Source organism: Delphinus delphis, chromosome 4 (genome assembly GCF_949987515.2).
Source record: "Delphinus delphis chromosome 4, mDelDel1.2, whole genome shotgun sequence".
NCBI lineage: Eukaryota > Metazoa > Chordata > Mammalia > Artiodactyla > Delphinidae > Delphinus > Delphinus delphis.
Window position 1 is genome coordinate 123876 of NC_082686.1, and position 24637 is coordinate 148512.

General features: G+C 47.8%; 1 protein-coding gene across 1 annotated transcript; it reads left to right on the plus strand.

Annotated features, from left to right (window-relative positions):
• The first annotated feature begins 5659 nt into the window (after positions 1 to 5659).
• Positions 5660 to 12553, plus strand: S100B (S100 calcium binding protein B). Its single transcript, XM_060009743.1, has 3 exons — positions 5660 to 5770; positions 8644 to 8782; positions 11301 to 12553. The coding sequence occupies exons 2-3, from the start codon at positions 8645 to 8647 to the stop codon at positions 11439 to 11441; spliced, it is 279 nt and encodes a 92-aa protein (XP_059865726.1). The 5' UTR covers positions 5660 to 5770; position 8644; the 3' UTR covers positions 11442 to 12553.
• The last annotated feature ends 12084 nt before the right edge of the window (positions 12554 to 24637 follow it).

The following is a 24637-nucleotide window of genomic DNA, read 5'->3' on the forward strand; positions in this document are numbered from 1 at the left end:
AAAAGCCCACACACGGGGTGTCAGAGTGTTTTCTATTGGCAAAAACAGCTCGCAGCACATCGTTTGGGGGATTTTACACACTCAAAACTTAACACTTGATTTCTGGCATCAGTGCCTTTTTTCCCTCCACTTTGTCCCTTCTGCCAAGTTTACTCTTTCCTTAGAGCATCTTTTAAATCTTTTATTTTGAAATCATTTTATTTTATTCTTTCAGGTGGCCATTGTTTTTTTAATTTTTATTTGATATTGGAGCACGGTTGTATAACAATGTTGTGTTGAAACCACTTTAGACTAATAAAAGCGTAGTAAAAAATTAATAAAGCTTTGATTTTCCTTGTTACGTAGTGTATCAGCCTGGTTCTAATCAAGAGACAGAAACCACACAGGAATTCAAACAGGGCAAGTGTAACATAAAGAATTATGAACCTACAATCGGACAGTACTGCACAGAGGAATCTAAAGGGCCGCAGGGGAGGGGCTGATGTGAATGCAGTGTCTGGAGTCCATGTGTCAAAGAACCAGGGCGAAGCGGCCTCCACGCCAGGCCAGGCTGCAAGGGCAGCAAGGGCAGCCCTCGCTGGCCATGTCCTGGAGCCCAGCGCCAGGAGATGCTGTGAAGGATGGTGAAGCAGGACAGGACAGGCAAACGTGCTCCACCAGGAGGAGGAGAGAAGCTCCTTCCCCACGCAGGGCCTCGAAGGCCCTCCCTCCAAAGCACAACACCAGGCTCCCCGCCAGGAGGCCTGATTAGAGGACGCTGAAGGCAGCCGGACCCAAGAGGCAATGAATTCACAACAGGCGCCCCGTTTGGTACTCAACGTCCACCAGCAACATTCTACACACGTCTGGACTCCCTTTCAGCAACTAAAGCAGCCCCAGAAGACACAGGTCTCTTTGTTACCAGTGAGCTAGTTCCTCCCCCAATGAGAAGATGCACAGTCGTACAGTTATTGTATCCATCGCTGGCTGTGTCGATCAGTCCTCAAACCCACCGTTCCACAGAAAATTGTTACCTAAAGATTAAACTGAAATGCTAACCTCCAACAACTTGTTTGTAAAATAAAAACGGAGATGCAGAGAAAAGAAAATGGTTAGTAGATAAACACAACATATAACAAGCAAAACACATGCTCATCTGCTGCAGCCTCCGTCCGTGTAACCGGTCCTGAGGTCCTGGTCGACATGCGTGGCTTCCTTCTCCAACTACCCATCCCATCTCTCCCGGCCCTCAGCAAGAACCTGCTCTGGGTTCCTTATTGGACGGAGTGACCAAACCTTCATTCCTGAGCAGGCTGGGTCCTCAATACTCCTGCTTTAGTTAATTACTGATAATTCATGTTTTGGTCGCTCTGTTTTTTCATTAACCGTTACTACTGGTGGTGGAAGGATTAAAAGGAGCCCCCGAGAATCCCCAGGTTCCAGAGTCCTCCCTGCCACCGTCATGTAGCAGTAACACAACTCCCCACCTTGGTAATTGGGCTCAATCACTCAAGCCAATGGATTAACCCTGTTTTTGCTTGTTGGTTCAGAGGCATAAGGAACCCAAAGTGGCCAGTGGCAAAATCTCAGCTTCCAGGTCAGTGGGACCATTGCTCTGAGCCCTGGTGGAAGCCTTCCCCTCTGGAGAGTAAAATTTCCAAACCATCTCAAAGCTGCCAGGACAAGAAACAAAAGTTCTGCAAGGAGGTTATGAAGTGTACCAGTGAGAGGACCACTCATACTTCTAATTCTCGACTCCCACACCCATGCATTCTGGCTCTGGGGGACACAGCACCATATGATGGTCCCTAACTCAAAGTATGGGTCATATCCTACACCCTTTCAGGGTGTTGCCTCCCTCCCTTCCGGCATTATAACCAACTCTTCAAGAAGCTGTTCCAGCTTTCAACCGGGTCAGCCACTGCTGGGTGACGGGATGTGTGGTAAGACTGCTCTTCCTTTGCTGGGAACTGAGTCCCCGACTCAGACGCAGTGGAGGCCCTGGGAGGTCACGGATGCTGGTGCCGGCAGCAGCAGTGCAGGCAGGAACGTCTTCCATACCCAGAGTGTATGTTTATTCCAGTGAGGTCAGATCTCCGCCCCTTCTATGATGGAAGAGGTCCAATGTAATCCACCTGCCCCCAGGCATCTGGCGGTCACCATGGGACTCAGCGTTCGTCTTGGCTGCCGGCAGACCGGGCACTCAGCGGCAGCAGTGGCCGGGCCAGCTTCCGTGAGGGGAGTGCGTGTTGCTGAGCCCTGCGCGCCTCCACCCCTGCCACGTGGCCACTTTGTTTGTGGACACATCGAGTGAGCCCTGGAGTGGCTGCAGTAGGCGCTAGCTGACACCCATGGGGCGGTCATTCTCCACCTGATTATTAAGAGGCTCTTCTGCAGGGCACACCCATCGGTGGGCATCCGCCTGGAACACGAATGTGTCCACAGACTCTGCTCCTTCAGAGAGGTCCATCCCCACACCTCTTCCAGAGCCTTCCTTGGACCAATTTTCCAATCCTGTTCCTTCCAGGTTGCTGACCAACCAAATCATCAGCAACTACCCATGAATTAATACAGATCCCTGCTCCAGCCACGTCTCACTCCTGACAATGGACAGCCAAACAACCCACTCCAAGTTCTGCCCTGAGAGGACTTCCCTTCACTGTGTCCTTCCGGGTAAGCCTTGGGTGGGGCTGCAGGGCTGCTTCTGTCCACTTCGGGGTGGTCCCAGCATGTCATGCAAACCCCCCATAAAGCAGGCTCAAGCTCTTTCTTCCACAGCCAGTTGGTTATAAGAAACAGCCTGGAGACCCCGGGCATGGATTGAGAGGGGAGGCGACGCCACAGGAGTCTGAGCGTCTACGCACGTTTCCTGCGCTTTGCATTTGATGGGGCGCTGCTGTGACACACCCAGCCCTAGGGCGAGGTCCCTGGGTTAGGTGCTTGGGAGCCTCCACTAAGGCCCAACAGCAAGGCAGAAGCTGTTCTTGAAATGAGACTCATTAGCTGCCAAAGAGGGCACTGACCTTCCAGAGTCCTGTGCTGGGATCTCCCGCTGGTGCTCGTCAGAGGGTCCGTGCCGATCCCAGTGCACCGTAGACGCTTTGAATGCCATCGGACCTGCCGGGTCCTGAGAACTAATGGTGAAGCAGCTTGTACCACAGCCTAAATCTGCTCTGGCCCCCACTTGGCACTGCCAGCCTCTTGGGTGAAATAGCACGTGCAAATGTAGTACATGGCATATGTCATTTCCCCAAACCCCAACTAAATGCTGTGCTTCTTTTCCTGGCAGGTGGTGCAAGATGCAGCAATTTGTCTTTCACTTGAAGGGGATATTTCAATGTGTCCTGCACCACTGGAGCCCCAGGGGCTCCTCTGAGGTGGTGGGCCCGACATTTCTGCGGGGCTTATCTCCACTCTCTAGTTTCTATACGTCTTGCTGAGGCATCTACAGTACTTGCCGCTTCCTTCAGACCCAGTCAGCACACTGTCATCAGGAGAGCGGCCCACGGGTGGTCCAGGTCTCTGCAGACAGTGTCTGGCCTAGAGCAGAACTGACATGTCCCTGGGGTGACACTGAGGGTGCACCTCTGGCCCTGACAGGTGAGAGCAAACTGCTGCTGGTGGTCCTTGGAAGCTGGTTTGAAGAAAAAGGCATTAGTGAGTCCACAGCTGCACACCAAGCGCCGGGGCCGTGTCGACTTTCTCTGTGGGAGACACCTCACCTGGCACACAGCAGCTGCAGTCGAAGCTGAGGGTGGTTGCTTTTCTTAAGAGTCCACAGCCAGCCTCCCAGACCCAGCGGCTTCTGCACAGACCAAAGTGGCAGGTTAAATGGGTTTGTGATCAGCATCGCCCCCTGCTGTGCCAACCCTTTGATCGGGGCATTAGTTTCCCAGGGGTGACACACAGCTTCTGGTTCATGCTCATGATAAGGGAAAGTTGTCCCAGAAGTATGGCCTGGAAATAGCTTGGGCTGTGAGCCTTGGGTTTGAGTTGACCGGCCTGGTCCCCAGCCTGTCCCCACACCCCGTAGCTGGGACCTGAGCCACGTGCTTTGGCCCTACTTCCTCAGCTGCCCCACAGGCAGAGCAGGTTTGTTCGGGGAAGCACAGAACTTGCCCGCCTCCGAGGAAGGAGCAGCTGTGCTCTGGGGGCTTCACATGGGTGCCAGGCACCACCCCTGTGGGCCTTAGCCACGTCCTGATCTCTGGGTCTGCCCTTCAGTGTGCACAAGAAAAACTTTAGCCTGCTCCCTCAGGAGTAAAAAAAATAGTTTGGAATTCTCTCATCCAACTACTGGACTGCTGAGGGCAGGCCCTGCCCTCTGGGTGCAAACATCGGCCTCCTGGGACAGCCAAGGGCAGGCTGTGTCCCGCCCGGCTCCAGGGCCCACAGGGAGGAGAGGGGCCACCCATCGGGATGAGACGGGCTTTCAGGTGCTGTGAGGCCCCCAGGATGGCATCCTCAGATACGGGCTCTGAGTTGATGCTAAGTCCTGGGGCCGCAAACTGGCCCTGGACTCACCAGTCAAAGGACTCTCTGGTGGTCAGGGGGAGTCTCAACACACTCACGGGGGGCCCAGCTGGTGCACAGAGCACCCCTCTAGTTACTTCTTAGCTCCTGAATGTACAGTCAAGACAGACATGCTTGGCCACTGCAGAATCCCCTCGCTGGCTCCCCTACAGGTAGCCATTGTGATAGGGAAAGCTAGTGAAAGTCCCAAGAACAAGACAGCTGTGTCCACAGACATTGTGTGCTGATCCTTCCGCGGCCACTGTGAACCCAAGTCAGCAGAGGGCCTGATTCGGGTTCAGACGTCCTTTGATGAGTCTGGGGCCAGTGCGCTTTGTATAATTTGTCTAAAGGAAGGCCTGTAGGGAGCCTCTCAAGACGGCAGTGGGGAGTCTGGACTTGACTTACCTTAGCTGGTTGTGAGGCCTCGGCGAGGGACCCCTGCCTGCACCTCCCCTAAACCGGAACATTTGGACAGGACGTGCCTGGGCACTGTCCAGCTCTGACAGTCTGCGGCCACTCACCCCGGCGGGATGGGGAGGCCTTCGGGTGGGCCTGGCATGTGCCCGCGATCATATTAAACTATTCGCCCCACATTTCAGTCCCTGCAGACGCTGGGCCAGTGGCTTAGCTCGGGATACTGATATCCACAGGTGCCCCGCCTGAGGGTTAGTGGGGCCAGAGCAGGGGCGAAGCTCAGGGGTCTCCCCACTGGAAACCGGCTCGCGGGCCCTGAATCCCTCGCATTCAGCCTGCGCTTGGCTGCACATTTGCTTTGTCGGTTTCAATCAATAGTTCGTCTCCTCTCCCCACCCCCATCCTTGCCTTTAGAGGAACATCAATATTCATGCATAAATTTAAAAACAGCACAAAAAGCTGACTCCCCGCTTTCTGCCCCACGGGCCTTTTTCTTCCTTGGCCCGAGTGCAGGCTTGGCTCCCCAACGAGTGCCCGGTGGCGCCGTCAATGCGGCCCTGTGTGCAGCCCGGCAGCCCCAGCACCCCCGGCCCCGCCCCCCGCCCCCACCGGCTGCGGAGCCAGCTGACGCACCGCCCCCGCCCCCGCCCTCGGCCCCCATTGGCTGCCTGGCCCGCAGGGGGACGGGCGCCGGCCCCGCCCCCGCCCCGCCGTCGGCCCCCATTGGCTGCCTGGCCCGCCCAGGGACCGTGCCGGCCCTGCCCCCGCCCGGGAACGAATAAGAGGCTGCCTCCGCCCCACGCCTGCGACTCAGGACGCGGCAGCCGGGAGGTTCCAGGAGCGACAACCAAGGACCACTGACGTGAGGACACTCAGGGGAACCTGCTCTGGTCTTTTGGGGGCAGGGCCCGGAGGGTGGGCTTGGGAACTGGGTGGTAGTTAAAAAACCCCTTTAGGATAATTGGCAGCGTTTCAAAAGTGTGAATCTTACTACTGCTTTGTGGACACGGCTCCCTCAACTGGGGGAAGCTAGTGGTCCATTCTGCTTGTTTTTGTCGCCACAAGTCGGGGAAACGTCACGTCTGGTGGCTCAGGTGATTGCTGCAAACAGGCCTCTTCCTTAACTCTTTGAGGACCAGGGGTTTGCGTCCCTCCGCGGAGAAGGACAGGCGGCCTGATGCTCCGGTCTTCCCCTTGCTCCGCGCAAATGTCAGGGCCCCCTGGACGCCGTGCAGAAACCACAATACATGGCAAGTGAGGAGGTCTTTGCAAGTAAATTACACATCGAGCCCAAGAAATTGCGGTTTATGGCGGGTTTAACCTTCCTCAGTCTTGCAGTTTCTTGGGGAGATCGGGCCACTTGCCCAGAGGGACTCTCACACTCAGATCTTGTGTGATGTGTCCTTCTGAGGAGTAACCCCCAAAAGTTCTCTTGCTTTCGAAATAAAAGGTTAATGTAGAACATTCATGGAATGAAGTGAAAGGGAAACATGGATATTTGATTTCCATTTCTCTTAAAAGACAGCCTTTAACCATCAATTGGGAAGAATTTAACAGGAAAAACTTTAAAAAGTTAATTTGCAGTGTGGTTATGAAGAAAATCACATTTTATGGAGTTTTCACACGTGGGATATATATTTTATGCCTTTCCTTTAAAAGAAACCCCGCTAGTCATACTTCACACAGAGTAATTTAGCCTCCCCTCCCCCAAGTCATCATGAAGCTCGAGAAGCGAAAGGATCACGCAAAAGTTTCTTGGGTTTTTTGTTTTAAAAAAAATTAATAATTGAAAACGAATGCAAAGGATAAGAAAGTATGAAATGCTAAAGATTTTAATCCATCTGCATTATTCTATCTATGTGTGGTATATCTGATTTTTAGGGACTTAGAGCAAAACAAAGTCTACTGATTATTAATAGGGTGAATTTAGCAAAGATCAGAGGCCAAGGCCAAAATCCTCAATCCTTTTTCATTTGAAAATCAGAAATAAAAATAAGAATTTAAATGTTATATTCCAATTTATTTTTAAGATGCAAATGATATTCAACCCAGGAATGGTTTTGCAAAAATTAGACATAATTCTTTTATTTATTTTTAACTATGACATTGCAAAGATTCTTTAATGATTAGAACTCAAGGCCAAAAGTTGGCAATTTCTCTCGCTGAGTGTCTCAGTTTTGTGAAACAATTGACAAGCAGTCCTTTGTAAACTGCCTGATTCCCAGGGTTGAACAGCTGTTTCCTTAGGTTGCAGGCCACGGTATAAGGTATGCGCTGGGACGGGAGATGGAAGCCTCCTGCTTCGATAAGTGCTGAGAAGGGGATGGCGACGCCTCCATGAATACCAAGTGCCTGGCGGTGGCCCAGCCTCCGGCCCATTTGTTCTGGCTTCAGGGCTGGTGTCGGGGAGGAAGACATTTTCCTCCACCCTTCTAGGTTCTTCTGGCCAGTCTAAGAATTAAATAGATGTGAGACAGGTTAACAGAAGAAACTCAAACCATAGTTTAATAACATGCATACATGGGAGAGACCCAGGAAGACTGAGTCACTCACAAAAACGCCCCAGACCGTCCGTCACCTTAAATACCATGATCAGCTAAAGACAAAGGAGGCTGTTGGGGTGGCGTCTGGCAGTTCAAAGGGGAGGAAAGCAATTCAGATGGAGATGGAAAAGCACATGTTTGGTAAAGCAGTGTTTGCTGCGCCATGAAGAGGCGATGGGACACAGAGCGGACTCAGATCTCTAAGAGTTCCCCGATCCACCCTTGGCCCGTATTCTTTGCTGACATCTCTAGTGAGTACTCCATTCCTGTAACAGGCCCTCCATCTGAGCTCTGATTCAGGCAGCTAAAGGGAAGGTCAGTGTTTCTTCCTGAAACTTCAGGGCCTGGATCGTTTTCAGCCCAAAATAATCTGCATGCCAAAGAGACATTTGGGGTGGCAACTTTTCTCCCTACAACAGCTTCATCAGACGACCGTATGATACATGTTTGTTTCTGGTAGTCAAGGTACCTTTTCTTCATCTTCATTTTCAAAATAATTTGTGGCAATTCTATCATATTTATTTTTCCAGTTGAATTTTACAGCTGTTCCTCACCCATCCAAAAAACAAAAAAATGCCAGAGACATTTTTGTTAAAAATGAGTTTTAAAAAATGAGCTAAATTTATATATCCATTCGAAGGGAAGTAAGTTCCTACATTTTATGCCCTTAGTGTCTTTTGGAAGGACCTGCACTTTTCTTGCTAAACTTATTCTTAGTAATACATGTGTGCTGCTGTAAAATAAGAAGACTTTTCCACTATGTTTTCTCATTGTTCTTGACAGAACATAGGGATCCTATTGACTTTCGTATCCTCATCTGGTTCCTAGTCACCGCAGTTCATTCTAACAGCTTGCTCCCCTGCTCTGTCCTCTCATCTCGGAGCCAGGGCAGACGGGGCCTCGGGTGGGGGTGGTGGAAGGAGTCAGTCCGAAGCCCCTTCACTGCTCTGCCTGTGTATTTTGGCTGAAGTTTCCCACTGGCCAAACCAACCAGAAGCCAGAGGGCGTGGGAACAGAGTAAACAGAGCAGGGGTGGGGAAGAGTGGCCTCAAGGGGTGACTGGAGAGATGCACCACTCTGAGCCCAAAAGGGGAGGTGAGCCGAGGCCGTCGTGCCCCCTGGGGGCTGAGGTCTGAGTAGGTAACACCTTAACTGTTCTGTGCTAGAAGGCATCTTTCTTTGTGGCCCCCAGGATGTCTGAGCTGGAGAAGGCCATGGTGGCCCTAATTGACGTCTTCCATCAATATTCCGGAAGGGAAGGTGACAAGCACAAGCTGAAGAAGTCCGAACTCAAGGAGCTCATCAACAATGAGCTTTCCCACTTTTTAGAGGTGAGTCTTGCTTTTTAAAACTGACAAGTTAATCTGCTCTCCTGTCTGCTTGTAAAACCACCTGTCCACTTTCTCTTCTGAGCTGCCCTGAAGGTGGTTCCAGGTCAGTGTCAGGACTCCTAGGTTGTTTCTGAAAACGTGTTTGCACTGGTGAGCCCTCAGTACAGAGGCTGGCTTAGGTAGGCCCCACCGTATTCATTTTGTGTGCAGTAGGAGCATCAAGGAAAGACTGCTGTCTCAAATGCAAAAGTACAGGTTCCAAATAACACTGCCTTTTCTCTGAGAAATCCAAGGATGTACAGCAATAACGATGACAAAAAAAAAGACAAAAAAAAAGAAACAAGGGCTTCCCTGGTGGCGCAGTGGTTGAGAGTCCGCCTGCCGATGCAGGGCACACGGGTTCGTGCCCCGGTCCGGGAAGATCCCACATGCCACGGAGTGGCTGGGCCCCTGAGCCATGGCCGCTGGGCCTGCGCGTCCAGAGCCCGTGCTCCGCAACAGGAGAGGCCACATCAGTGAGAGGCCCGTGTACCGCAAAAAAAATAAATAAAAAATAAATAAATAAAGATGACAAAATGGGATGGAAAATATACTCATGACTTATCATGGGTCACAGTGAACATATAAGAAGGCTGTTAAAAATAAGCTTTTGTTCTTGGGAAAAGGACTGTTTCGGCTTTTCCTACATGGTTACATGGTGATAAGATGCCGTTCACACAGCAGACGTTACTGAGCTCTCAGCTCGGTCGATGCTGGGAGAGACACAGGCCCCACAACCTGGTGCATCACTGAGTGGCCACGAGCAGCTCACAAGAGAGGCCCCGGGGCCTCGCAGGGGGCTCTGTGGGGCCAGGGGCCTTGGAGGGGAACTTGAGAAGCTGCGTGAGGGCGCCCAATGAGCCCCGTCCTGCCCTGGCAGCTCCCGCTCTGGTGGACGTGTGTCCAGACTTCCCCAGCCGCTGCCTCCGCTGCCCTGGAATCAGCCACACGCATTATCTCTGTGGCATGAGCCCCGTGTCCTCGAGGCAATAAACTGCAGTCCACCTGGTGCCTGACCTTCCCTTGGTGCCCAGAACCAAGATCACTGAAGTGACCAGTCACACACAGAGGAAATGGCCAGACCATGAACCAGGGCACTAGTGTCTGACCAAGAGCTAATTCCGGGGAAGATACTAGAGCCCCAGGCCAGGGCCCTGCCACACAGTGGTGGACAGCTGTCGTCCTGGGCAGGCTGGGCCACCGTGTAAGACAAGCCCCAGGCTCCATGTCCCATGTCTGCAGGGCTCCTCCCGCCCCACTGTCCCCGCCCTGCCCAAACACCCCATTGGCAGAGGAAGTGGCCTGCAGGCTTGGGGTGGGACCCTCTAGTCTGATTCCAGGGCTGGTGTTCTCAGGCGTCCAAGTTCACCTAGTGGCAGCTGCCCCATGCACGCTTTCACTTACCTGGTCCCCCCGATTCTGCCTCGTAACCTCACAATCAGAAGAAGGTCCCCGATTCTTCCATAAAACGAATTGTTGAAAGGATGAAATGAGACAGTGCTTGTCAAGTGTGGCTCAACGAGTGCAGCTACTGTCATTAATTATTGATTTAAAACATAGAAAAAGCTTAGCATGTGGGAACCACAATTTGTAAAAGATAAGTAATTCACAGTAAGTGTTACAAGGTATCATGAACATTGCTGGCCTGGTTTTATGAGGTAGTTTCTGTCTGGAGGCAAATCTATCATGTAATTGAAATTAATCTTTTAGCAGTTGTGTATAGGTCCTACCCCAATGCCCACAGGAATCTCAACCTTTTACATGTTTTATATCCAAGGCAGCCACTGTACATTACACTCAACTTCTTCAGGCCCAGCTCTCCTGCCCTGGGGACTGGTTATTCAGAACATTCCGCTCAGCGTACATCTTTCATTCACTGTGTCCGTTCCTCTGAGACTCTTTCACCACTCACTTGGCTGCATGTTGGGCAGAATGTCAGGAAAAGTCCCAGGACACCTGGAAGGCAACTCAAGTGGCAAAAAGACACAGAAGTTAATAAATTTAGGGCATGTTCCCCAGAGTTATTTCAGCCAAAAACCGCTTTCAAAACATGAAAATCCACTGGAAGCCCTCACTATAGGGCCTTCTACACACAGAAGCAATGAAAAACTTACAGGGGCCAAAAGTTCAGACATTTGCATGTAACATGCTCAGGCTGATCTAGACCGTACTATTCTTTTCTGGGTATTTTAACACAAACAACCCGCAGCTTTTCAGATCTTGGCTGTTCCATTCAGTCTTTAAGTAGGCCAGGCCCCACTGGACCTAAAGGAAGGTGGAAAAGAAGGCTCAGACCCCCAGAGACTTCTGCCAGCCAACAGCCTCCTGGTCACAGGACAAGTCCTTTCTGGCATTTTTCATTTCATGTCTGAGGTTGTTTCTGATACAAATTATTAAAGCCAGCCAACTCCTGATCATGTTTTGATATCCTTAAATTTCATTGAGCAACAAGCTGGACAACTGCTCTTATTTCTCTTAGGAAATCAAAGAGCAGGAGGTTGTGGACAAAGTCATGGAAACACTGGACAGCGATGGAGATGGTGAATGCGACTTCCAGGAATTTATGGCTTTTGTTGCCATGGTTACCACTGCCTGCCACGAGTTCTTTGAACACGAATGAACTAGAGAAAGCAGCCGGGCTGTTCCTGTAGCAGAGACGGAGGTCGGGCAGGGAAGCCAAGGCAGGGCTTGCAGGGTAGTAGGGGCTGAGCTTTCCAGCTGTGTCGTAGCTAATTAGGGAGCTTGATTTGCTTCGCGAATGAAAAATTGAAACCTCTTTGCAAAGGGCTGTTTTTAGTGGCCCCCAGCATTATTTCAGCGCTATTAGGCATCCGTGTTAGCTGACTGGCCCCAGGGACTCTTGGTGATCATCACTTAGGAAAGTCAATCCTCAGTCACAAAGCATGTGCTATCCTGGCTATCCTGGCTGTGTAGACCCCCTAACCCAGAAAAAACAAACTGATTACCAGAAATAACTGGAGCATTGTGGTTTCCGTAAGCTTCCACTATATTTAAAAACACAAAGCTTTGTCCACCATCCTTTGAAAAGGCTGCCCTTCATTAAATCTGCTCATCACTGGGGCAAATGAAACCTAATGTGGTTGGGTGGCCTGACAGTCTGTCCCACCTACCAAAGAGCATGGTCACATTTAGAGCCCTTTCCTACAGGTGGGCTGTGATTATTGAGTGAGTAGTTAATGCTAACAGTTCTAAATGGAAAATCTGTTTCATAAGCCGACAAGTACTGACATGGTAACTGTAATCAGAACTGAGAATCAAGCTTCTACATTCAGTGGGGTTCTCCCGACAGGATCACACTTTGCTGGATCTATGGGGCATGGGGCAGCAGGGGCAGGGGGCTCGGGGCGGATCTCAGCTCTGCCTCTGGAGACAGCTGTACCCAAGCACCCACGCCTTCTGTCCTGCCTATAGAATGAGGGTTATGACGGATGTGTTTGGTCTGTTGGTGAAGGTCATTCCCGACCTGTCTGTGCGCAGCAGACAGGGTCTGCTTGTGGCTGTTGGTGAAGCCAGGGAACTTTATGATCTTTATGCTTTTGTATCCACCAATTCAAATAAATCAAGTTACAAATATTAAGAATTACTTCCAGGAAAATTCAAATTAAGCTTATCCACCGTTTTTCTGTTTTGCTTTTTTTTAAGGACACAGACTTGGAAATCATAAACTAATTGTTCGCTTGTATTTGCATTAAATAAAAAGCATTGTAACAAGTCTCTGTAGCTGTAAAACATGAAATAAAAGCTAAATTCCTGCAAAACTGGGAAAAGGAGTAAAGTCCACGCACCCTGACGTCATCAGGGCTGCAGATGCTGCACCACCCAGGCCAGGGTCAGGAAGCTTGGGTGGGGTGGGGCAGGTCCAGGGGGAGGGACATAAAGGAGTGGGTCTGTGGAGGGGCGGGGCCTTGGGGAAGGACATAAAGGAGCAGGGTGTGGAGGGGTGGGGCCATGGGAGGGAGGTAAAGGGGCGGGGCCATTGGAGGGACATAAAGGGGAGGGGCGGGCCATGGGAGGGACAGAAAGGGCCAGGGTGTAGAGGGATGGAGCTGGAGGGGCAGTGCCTGTCCGGAGGGATGAGCTTCTGTCTCCTCAGTTGCTCACCACCTCCTGCTAGGAACTTCCAGCCTGGTGGGCATCACATGGCCCTCTCTGGACCAGTCGCCAGGGAGGGGAAATACACTGGTCCTGGCAGGAACGTCAGAGACCAGAAGTGGCCCCAAATGGGCACCAGCTCTGCAGGGGGTCATGGTGACTTGCTTCTCACTTTATATGTGCTTACCTGGACCATGTATCCTTGGTGAACTTTATGCAAATTATCAGTATGTCATTTTGATGTACAATCCTTTGTCTTGAAAATGTATGACTGTGCCTTCAACTTTTAACAGGTGGAACAATTCTCACAGTTTCTATTTGTCTACCAGGTTATAATCCTCAGTTTGGCTTGAATAAAATTCCATTTTTCTTCTTTTTTTTTAAAATTTAATTTATTTATTTATGTATTTATTTTTGCTATGTTGGGTCTTCGTTTCTGTGTGAGGGCTTTCTCTAGTTGTGGCGAGCGGGGGGCTGCCCTTCATCGCGGTACGCGGGCCTCTTACTGTTGCGGCCTCTCTTGTTGCGGAGCACAGGCTCCAGATGCGCAGGCTCAGTAGTCGTGGCTCACGGGCCTAGTTGCTCCGCGGCATGTGGGATCTTCCCAGACCAGGGCTCGAACCCGTGTCCCCTGCATCAGCAGGCAGGTTGTCAACCACTGCGCCACCAGGGAAGCCCCATTTTTCTTCTTGATTGCTAGTTGAAGTTTTGTTGACACAGGGACGTGCCAGGGTGGGGAGCCTGGAGGGTGGACCACACCTGTCTAGCTCAGCCCAGGGGCCAGCATAGCCTGTGCACGAAAGGTCAGCCAGGGACGGGAGGTGAGCTGGCTCTGGGCTGTGGTGCTGCGGTGGACACACCTCTCCAGCTTGCTTTCAAAACATGTCTCTATGCCTCTGCTCATCGCTGCTTTAGCCACAAGTTGAATAAGTCTCTGCTGGTACTTCCCTTGCCCCCGTTGACCCAAGAATCCCAAAGCGACAGTTCCCAGATGTCCACTGTGCTTTCAAAGTGCACAGGAAAGAACCCCAGTGCCCCAGCCCCCAGGGAGCCTGCCTAGGGCAGCCGCTGAGTGTGCCCCCGACCCCACATCCAGGGCATGCTCGTTTACCACAAGGAGGGAAGCTGCTTCCCAGCGTATCTGCATAGCCATCTTTGGGGCTCCTGGGGGCTTCCTCTCACCTACTACCACGAGCTCCAGTTTGTAAAATGTCCCTCATCCTCCTCTGACCTGTCCTCAACTAGAAGCACCGTCTAGTTCCATGAATGGGTGGTGATGGTCCCACACGGCCCCTGGCAGGTGGCATCCCCAGGTGGGTAGGAGGGTGCCTGGGGCATGTGGTTGCGGGGATGACCTGTCTCAGGCATCACCAGGGAAAATCAGTTCGCAGCTTTAGCCAGGAGCAAAGACAATTCACTCAGGGCCTCAGAGACAGGACAAGGGGAACTCTGCCCCAGGTTGCCTTCCCCATGGTCCAGTTCAGCCTCACAGGAATTCCCGTGCTCTATTGGTTTATCAGTTTGGTCCACAGTCACCCAGAGAACTGTCCCTGAGAGAAGCATTGAGTGTCTCGGGGCGAGACCCTGAGGCCATGGCCAGGATCCCATCTGTTGGCCCTGCAGTGTCAAGTGCCGTCAGAGAGTCTGGGGCCTGCTGAGGACCCACCCTTCGCCCTCTGGACAGCGTGGACCACCCTGGCAGGCACGGCTGTTCCTGCCCGCAGTCCAGGCGACACTATCCCCAGACTTTCCTGCCACCAGAGGGAGGACTCCTCACCTCACGATCACAGAGGGGGGGCGCTCGACGTTCAGGGCCCCCCACCCCCGCACAGAGTCCAGCCATACCCCATCCTCGAGGCCTGCAGGGACCGCGATTCCTGACCCCTGGCCACGCTCCCTCCTTAGTCCTGGCCCTGCCCAGACCACCAGGAGCAGTGACGCGGAGGTGGAGGTTGGGTAGGCCCCCGGCCCTCCCGGCCTTCTCTGGCCCTGGGGTCAGTCCCAGGGGCCTCTGCCAGCCGGCTCTCACTCCCACCCACTGTTTTAGACCTGATCCTGCCCAGCACCGGCCCTGCTTCCCTTCAGCTACAAAGGGAAGCGAGCTTTCCCCTGGACCAGTGGGCGGCCCCACTCTGGGTTTCTTCCTGGGGACAGCTGGTCTCCGCACGATGACAGCCCCTTGAGCTCCAGAAGCCTGTGAGCTGCTACGTGCAGGACCCCACCCTTGTCTCCAAGGCAAGGGGGGCCCTTCAGCCCTGGCCTGCCAGCCCCCAGCTGAGGCCCCAGTTTGACAACTCTTCCCGGAAAGTTCTGGGAAGGCCCACATCTCTGCCCCATGAGGTTTGTTTGCTGTTGTTTCAGGGTTTTTATTTACTTTGTTATTTGTTTGAATTTACCAGTTCAAATTTATCACATTTATTCAAATTCAATGAAAAACAAGGCTGTTTTGACGAACACCAAAGATTATAATCAAAATTACATCAGGGCTCAGACGACAACTGTCTCGTCTGAGCCTCAGCAGCCAGCTCACATGGTTCACAGTATCGAGATTTTCTTGAGCAGGACGTTGAAACTGAGGGATCCATCCCTCTCTGGCCCAGGAAACTTGGGTTCTGGTAACTACAGACGGTGGAGACCTCTGGGCATCAGGAGACAGATCGGAGGACAGTGGCTCTCACCCTTCACCTCAACCAGCTGGAGCTTGGACATGACCTGGGCAGCCCCCATGCTGGCAGCTGGGTGGCCTTTGGGCCAGGCAGGCGTGGACAGGGGGTGCCCGGTCCCTCATCCTGAAGCAAAGAGAGGGTCCTGCACCCCTTTAATTATGACACTCATGGCATGTCTGCTAGCCGTCGGCAGAGTAAGACCCTTTCACAACATCCTTTCACTGCATTTGTGGAGGAAAGGACTGGCCTCTTGCAAAGGAGGGCGTGCGAAAAAGACACGCTATTCAAGCACATTGGCAGGAGGCCAAGCAGGGAGGTTCGGCCTCTCGGCTGGAGCTGGAGCAGAGCCGAGGCTGAGACTGGCAACCTCCTCAGGGACAGAGCCTGACCCCAGCACCGTTCACTTATCATGCAGGTCCCTGCAGTAGCTCGCACACAGAGGAGGCCACTCCCGAAATGTTCCCCTCTGTGCTGGGTTGGGTACGGACCCCAGGTCACGTGGGCCCCACAGAGCCCTGAACACAAAACTCCCCTGGGAGCTTGTTAAATATCCGAGGCACCAGGCCTCCCAGATCTGGGATGTGACCTTGTCTGTGAGACTGTTTTAATAGGAACTCAGGCGATTCTCATCCTCAGGGAAGTTAGGAAACACCAGGTTAGCCTGGCTGATCCTTCTGGAGGAATTGTGGCTGCCCGCCCTGTATAGCAGGCCTCACGCGAGGCAGAGGGTAGGAAGGGGCAGGGACAGCCCAGTCCCTGGCCAGTCTCACTGCACCTGGCCCCTCTGGACTGCAGCGTTCTCGTCCGGGAGCAGGTGTTGGCTGGTGCGTGGATGTGCCCTAGGGTACCCCCTTCCCCTTCTCCTGGTTCTTACACCTTGTGTGATCCTCCCCGAAGTGTTCCTGATCGTAGGGGAAAGCATTCGGTCTTCCGTCATTAAGTACGATGTTAGCTGTGGGATTCCTGTAATGTCCTTTATCAGGTTAAGTAAATTCCCTTCTATTCCTAGGGTGCTGAATTTTGTCAAATGCTTTTTCTTCTGTATTTATTGAGGCTGATCATGTGGTTTTGGTTTTTATTCTATTGATATGGTATATTACCTTAACTGCCTCTCAGTTTAAATCAATCTTGCATTCCTGGGGTAAATCCAACTTGGTCATGGTGTATGATTCTTTCTGTCTGTTGATGGATTTGGTTTGCTAGTATTCTGCTGAGGACTTTTGTGTTCATATTCATAAGAGATATTGCTCTGTGGTTTTCTATTCTTGTTAATGTCATTGTCTGGTTTTGGTGTCAGGTAATATTGGCCTTATTAAATGAATGTTCTCTCTTCTATTTTTAGGAAGGGCTTGTGACAAACTGGTATTAATTCGTCCTTAAATGTTTGGTAGAATTCAGTGGTGAAGCCACCTGGGTGGGGAGTATTTGGGGTTTTTTTTTTTTTTTTTTTAAATTACCTATTCAATATCTTCACTTGCTATAGGTCTATTCAGATTGTTAGTTTCTTCTTGAGTCAAGTTCTATAGTTTATGTCTTTCTAGGAATTTGTCCATTTCATCTAAGTTATCTAATTTGTTGGCATACAATTATTTATAGTATTCCTTCATAATTTTTTTAAAAATTTCTCTAAGGTCAGTAGTAATGTCCTTTCTTTCATTCTGATTCTAGTAAGTTGAGTCTTCTCTTTTTTCTTGGTCAACCTAGCTAAAGGTTTGTCAATTTTGTTGATATTTCCAAAGAACTTGTTTTTGTTTCATTGATTTTCTCTATTATTTTTCTCTTATCTAGTTCATTAATTTCCACTCTCTTTTATTACTTTCTTTCTTCTGCTTGCTTTAGGTTTATTTGCTCTTTTTCCAGTGTCTTTTGATGGAAACTTATGTTATTGAGATCTTTCTTCTTCTTTTTTTTTTTTTTTGCAGTACGCAGGCCTCTGACCGTTGTGGCCTCTCCTGTCGCGGAGCACAGGCTCCGGATGCACAGGCTCAGCAGCCATGGCTCACGGGCCCAGCCGCTCCGCAGCATGTGGGATCCTCCCAGACCGGGGCACGAACCCATGTCCCCTGCATCAGCAGGCGGATTCTCAACCACTGTGCCACCAGGGAAGCCCTCTTCTTTCTTAATATAGGCATTTACAGCTATAAATTTACCTCTAAGCACTGCTTTAGCTACATGCCATTCTTCATTTTCATTCATTTCAAAGTATTTTCTGATTTCTGTTTTGATTTCTTCTTTGATTCATTGTTTATTTAGGAATGTGTTGTTCAATTTCTACATATTTCTCAGCTTCTCAAAAGTTTTTGTTGATTCTTAATTTAATTCCATTGTGGTTGAAGAATGTACTATGTATTACTTTTATCTTTTCAGAATTTATTGAGGTTTGTTTTATGGCCTAGCATACAACCTAGCCTAGAGAATATTCCATGTGTACTTAGGAAGAATGTATATTCTGTTCTTTTTTTTTTTTTTAAAGCTTTGTATATGCATTTTATCTTTTGAAACAGAACCTATTACATCTTCTTTCTAAATTAATTAATTATCTTTGGCTGCATTGGGTTTTCGTTGCTGCACGCAGGCTTTTTCTAGTTGCGGTGAGCGGGGGCTACTCTTCATTGCGGTGCGCGGGCTTCTCATTGTGGTGGCTTCTCTTGTTGCGTAGCAGGGGCTCTAGGTGCACAGGCTTCGGTAGTTGTGGCATGTGGGCTCAGAAGTTGTGGCTTGTGGGCTCTAGAGCACAGGCTCAGTAGTTGTGGCACACAGGCTTAGTTGTTCCGTGGCATGTGGGATCTTCCCGGACCAGGGCTCAAACCTGTGTCCCCTGCATGGGCAGGTGGATTCTTAACCACTGCACCACCAGGGAAGTCCCTTCTGCTGTTCTTGGGTAGAGTGTTTTATAGATGTCTTTTAAGTCTAGTTGGTTTATAGTGTTGTTCAAGTCCTCCATTACCTTTTGATGTTCTGCCTAGTTATTCTATCCATTATAGAAAATGTGTATTGATGTCTCCAATATCATCCTTTGTTTTCTATCAGTTTTTGCTCCATATATTTCAGTGCTCTATTGTTAGGTGCATACATATTTATAATTATTAGGTCTTTCTAATGGGTTGGTCCTTTTATCATTATAAAATGTCCCTTTTTATCTCTTCTAGTAAATATTTTTGTTTTAAAGTGTATTTTATCTAATACTAGTAAAGCCATTACAGCTTTCTCGTGGTTGCTACCTGCATGAAATATCTTTTTCCATTGTTTTACTTTCAATCTATCTGTATCTTTGAATCTAAAACATGTCTCTTGTTAGTAGCATATAGTAGGGTAATACACACAGAGTCTGAAAAATCTGCCCTTTGAATGAATTGTTTAACCCACATTTACTGTTATTATTGATATAGTTGGATTTACCTCTGCCACTGTACTTTTCGTTTTCTGCATGTCTCATGTCTTTTTTTTTTCTTTCTTTTTTTTGCCTCTAATCCTCCTCTACCACTTTCTTTGGTATTAAGTAAATATTTTCTAATGAAGCATTTTAATTTCTTGACTGATATTTTCACTATTTTTTTAGTGGTACGCATCCTAACTTATCAGAATCAGCTTCAGATTTATACTAGCTTACTTCCAGTGAGATACAGAAACATTGTTCCTATATATCTCTATTCCATTTTCCTCCTTTTTATGATTTTTAAATATATATTACATCTATTAATGTTACAAACCCAACAGTACATTGTTATAATTATTATTTTACCATCTTAAAATTAGCCCAATACAGCTTTGCTCCCACCAACTTCTTTTGTACTGTTATTGGCAAAAATATTACACATACATTTTATAAGACCAAGATTACATTATAATCATATTATTTTATACAATTGATTTTTAAATCAGTTAAGGAGAAAAAATTATGCATTTATATCATCGTATAATTACCTTTATCTTTACAGTGTTCTTTGTTTTTTCATGTGAATTCAAGTTACCATTTGGGGTCACTTGCTTTTAGCCCAAAGGACTTTCTTTAGTATTACTGGTAATGTAAGTTGGCTAGCAACAAATTCAATCGTTTTTTGTATATCTGGGAATGTCTTTATTTGGCCTCCACTTTTGAAAGGTACAATTCTTGGTTGATAGTTTTTTTCTTTCAGCTCTTTGAATACGTTACCCCACTGTCTTCTGGCCTCCATTATTGCTGCTGAGAATTCAGCTATCAATCTTATTGGGGTTCCCTAGTAAGTGAAAATAGTTTCTCTCTTGCTGATTTCAAGGTTTCCTCTTTTGTGTTTCGGTATTTTTACCATATGTCTGTGCATCTTTTTGTGTTTATCCTACTTGGAGTTTCTTGAGCTCCCTGATGTGTAGGTTTTCAATATATCTGGGGAGTTCTCAGCCATTATTTCTTTGAATTTTTTTCTGCTCTTTTCTCTCTCTCTCTTCCCCTTCTGGTACTCCCATTACACATATTGTTGGTGAGCTTGGTGTCCCACGTGTCTCTGAGACTATGTTCATTTTTCTTCTTTCTTTTGTCCCTCTCTGTTCTTTGGATTGCATGATATTTATCAATCTACTTTCAAGTTTGCTAATTCTTTCTTCTTCCAGTTCAAAACTACTGTTGAGCCCCTCTAGTGAATTTTTCATTTCAGTGATTGTACTTTCCCAACTCCAGAAATTTCTCTTTGGTTTACATTTATATAAATGATATCTGTAGTTATACATTTATGTTTATATGATACCTATATTATTTACATTATATAAAACATTATACATTATATTTAACATTTTATTTTAATCTCTTTGTGGGTATTCTTTATTCGATGTGACACTGCCATCGTACCTTTATTTCTTTAATCATGGTTTCCTTTAGTTCTGTGACATATTTGGCTACTTTCAAATCTGACATCTGGTTAATCTCACAGGCATTATCTGTCGTCGTCCTTTTTTTCCTAGTGTATAAGTCATACTTTTCTGTTTCTTTACGTGTTTTGTAACATGGTGGGGGGGAAACTGGGCATTTTAGATAATACATTGTAGCAAGGCCTGGTTCTTGCCACTCCCTCCTCCCTCCAGGCCTTTGTTTAATGACTGGCTGGATTACTTCAGTGAAATCTCTTCCCCTCGGCCCCTGCAGAAGCTTCTGCTATTGTCCCTCAAGGAGGTGCAGCCTTGGGCAGGCTTAGTCGCCCTGGGCTCATGGTGCTTTTGGCAGGTCTCTCCAGTCCCTTTCCCTGACCACACCCAGCTGTGAAGTTCCACCGACTGCCAGCTGACTGCTCTATCATTTCAGCATGCTCAGGGGGCATAAATTGCTCTATAGCTGAATGTGATCCAATTCAGGATTTATTGAAGAAATAGTTCCCAAAGTCAGTGTTTGAGATTTGTTCTAACCCCAGGAGGGCTCTTCCTACCTGTCTCTTTCCCTGGTTCTCCTGCAAACTACTTGGCCTACAAGTTAGCTTGTATCTTCATTGAATCGATGAACTTCCTCCCAATTGCCTTTCACCACACTTGTACTGCTTTTGAGAGTGTCCTTATGATTGAACTTCTCCACGCTCTGGTGCAAATGAAGTCAGTTCCTTTAGGAAGAGATGGGGAGATACCTGTTTTATAGCTTGCTTCTCCCCCAAGGCAAAATCTCCAAGCCAGGGTTCTGGGCCTGGGAGTGAGAACAATGGCGCACGTCTTTCTGAGTGACACCGCTGCTTTAGGAGCTAAGCACTCAGTGGAGTTGGGGGCAGTAGCCTAAGGTCCTCCCAGCTTGCCTCTCCAGGTATGGAACCACTTAAGAGCTGGGAAGGGCACCCAGGGCCCTGTACACTCAGAGGCACTTTACCCAAGGTAGAGGCTCCATTCCATGAGCAGAGGCTGGATGGAAGAAGAGATCTCTCATCTCTCACTTGCACTCACCCAGAACTTAGCTGCATCAACAGGTAACTGGGGGCAGGAGCCTGTGTTCTTGGCTGTGCCTGTTTGGAGTGGAATTTCTGCTTGGCTCAGCTGGGAGGTGGGAGGGGAGGAGCAGTCTTGGTTCAAATAACAGACTCTTGCTTTTATTAATGAACTTTCATGTATAGACATTTCTTCATTTGTTGTATACACTTAGGACCATTTCCAAAGGCTTAAAAGTTTAAAAAAAATAATTTTCACCCATTTTGCTGGCAAGCATGTCTATGGAGCTTCTCAGGCCATCATGCCAGAAGCTGACCTTCTTTCTTTATCTTCTCATGTAAAGTATATGCTAAGCACTGCTTGTCTTTGAACTTGTGCTCCACCCCATCAGAGCACAACAGCCTCCAGACAGCCTCCATCCTGCTGCTTCCACCTGGAGCCCTGCAGCACCTGGGTGCACATACCTGAAAAACCAGCTCGCTGCTGCTGGGGGTGGTGACAGGTGACAATACCTCTGTGCCCCCTTTTCCCCTCAAAGCTTCATCTGGCCCCTTTTGGCCCTTCTTCAACTTTGGGCTTGTGGCATCTGTAATGAACATTCATGATATCTGGCCTTTTCAGTCAATTTCAGAGCCTGGGGAGTAAGGTGCACCATACTCAGTTGGCACTTAAAATTAAGAATAACATCTCAGTTTCTCACTTCGCACTGCCCCTGGCAAATTTTACTTCCAAACCATCTCACGGCCTCATGTAAAAAGGTTCCCCCATTGAACCCCGAAAGGCAGACCAGGGGGAGGATGAGAGTGAGGAAGGGAGTGAGCTTACCTGGGGTGAGGCTTCAGGCTCTCAGGCCACCCACAGCAGGGAGGGCGACCCAGCCGCCTGCATGGACAATTTAAAGACTATTCCTCTTGAGCACAAGAAGTTTTGAAATTTTGCATGTAGTTACCTATTAAAAGAATTCTTCAGGACTTCCCTGGCGGTCCAGTGGTTAAGACTCTGTGCTTCCAATGCAGGGGCTGTGGGTTCGATCCCTGGCTGGGGAACTAAGATCCCATATGCCATGGAGCAGCCAAAAAACCAGAACAAAACAAAAAAAACCAAAAAAGAATTCTTCATTACTGAAACTGAGTATCATACAACACTAAATGCACCAACATTCGAATTACAGGGGTCCCAAAAGAAGAAGAGAAAAAGAAATGGTCTGAGAAAATATCTGAAGAGATTATAGTCGAAAACTTCCCCAACATGGGAGAGGAAATAGTCACCAAAATCCAGGAAGCACAGAGAGTCCCATACAGGATAAACCCTAGGAAAAGCACACCAGGACACATATTAATCAAACTAACAAAAATTAAATTCAAAGAAAAAATATTAAAAGCAGCAAGGGAAAAACAAAAAATAACACACAAAGGAATCCCCATAAGGTTATCAGCTGATTTTTCAGTGGAAACTCTGCAGGCCAGAAGGGAGTGGCAGGATATACTTAAAGTGATGAAAGAGAAAAACCTACAACCAAGATTACTCTACCCAGCAAGGATCTCATTCAGATTCGATGGAGAAGTCAAAAGCTTTTCAGGCAAGCAAAAGCTAAGAGAATTCGGCAACACCAAACCAGCTTTACAACAAACGCTAAAGAAACTTCTCTAAGCGGGAAACACAAGAGAAGAAAAAGACCCACAAAAACAAACACGAAACAATTAAGAAAATGGTAATAGGAACACACATATCGATAATAACCCTGAATGTATAAATGGATTAAATGGCCCAACCAAAAGACACAGACCAGCTGAATGAATACAAAAACAAGACCCATATATATGCTGTCTACAAGAGACCCACTTCAGACATAGGGACACATACAGACTGAAAGTGAAGGGATGGAAAAAGATATTCCATGCAAATGGAAATCAAAAGAAAGTTGGAGTAGCAATACTCGTATCAGATAAAATAGACTTTAAAATAAAGAATGTTACAAGAGATAAGGGACACTACATAATGATCAAAGGATCAATCCAAGAAGAAGATATAACAATTACAAATGTTTATGCACCAAACATAGGAGTACCTCAATACATAAGGCAAATGCTAACAACCATGAAAGGAGAAACTGACAGTAAAACAATAATAGTAGAGGACTTTAACACCCCACTTACACCCATGGACAGATCATCCAAACAGAAAATAAATAAAGAAACACAAGCTTTAAATGACATAATAAACCAGATAGATCTAATGGATATTTATAGAACATTCCATCCAAAAATGGCCGAATACACTTTCTTCTCAAGTGCACACAGAGCATTCTCCAGGATAGGTCACATCTTGGTTCACAAATCAAGCCTCGGCAAATTTAAGAAAATTGAAACCGTATCAAGCATCTTTTCTGACCACAATGCTATGAGACTGGAAATCAACTGCAGGAAAAAAAATGAAAAAAACACAAATACATGGAGGCTAAACAGTGCGCTACTAAATAACCAAGAGATCCCTGAAGAAATCAAAGAAGAAATTAAAAAATACATAGAAACAAACAACAACGAAAACATGATGACCCAAACCTATGGGACGCAGCAAAAGCAGTTCTAAGAGGGAAGCTTATAGCAATTCAATCTCACTTCAAGAAACAAGAAAATTCTCAAATAAACAATCTAACCCTACACTTAAAACAACTAGAGAAAGAAGAACAAAGAACCAAAGTCAGCAGAAGGAAAGAAATCATAAAGATCAGAGCAGAAATAAATGAAATAGAAACGAAGAAAACAATAGCAAAGATCAATAAAACTCAAAGCTGGTTCTTTGAGAAGATAAACAAAATTGATAAACCCTTAGCCAAACTCATCAGGAAAAAAAGGGAGAGGATGCAAATCAATAAAGTTAGAAATGAAAAAGGAGAAATCACAACTGACACTGCAGAAATACAAAGGATTATAAGAGACTACTACAAACAACTATATGCCAATAAGATGGACAACCACAAGGAAATGGACAAATTCTTGGAAAGGTACAATTTTCCAAGACTGAAACAGGAAGAATTAGAAAATATAAACAGACCTATCACAAGTAATAAAATTGAAACCACAATTAAAAATCTTCCAACAAACAGAAGTCCAGGACCAGATGGCTTCACAGGCGAATGCTATCAAACACTTAGAGAAGAGCG

What these genes read in the sequence shown, in the direction of transcription:
- S100B (XM_060009743.1), top strand. Translation starts at nt 8,645, where the DNA reads ATGTCTGAGCTGGAGAAGGCCATGGTGGCCCTAATTGACGTCTTCCAT. An exon ending in AGCTTTCCCACTTTTTAGAG is followed by an intron (nt 8,783 to 11,300) that starts GTGAGTCTTGCT and finishes TATTTCTCTTAG; the next exon opens with GAAATCAAAGAGCAGGAGGT.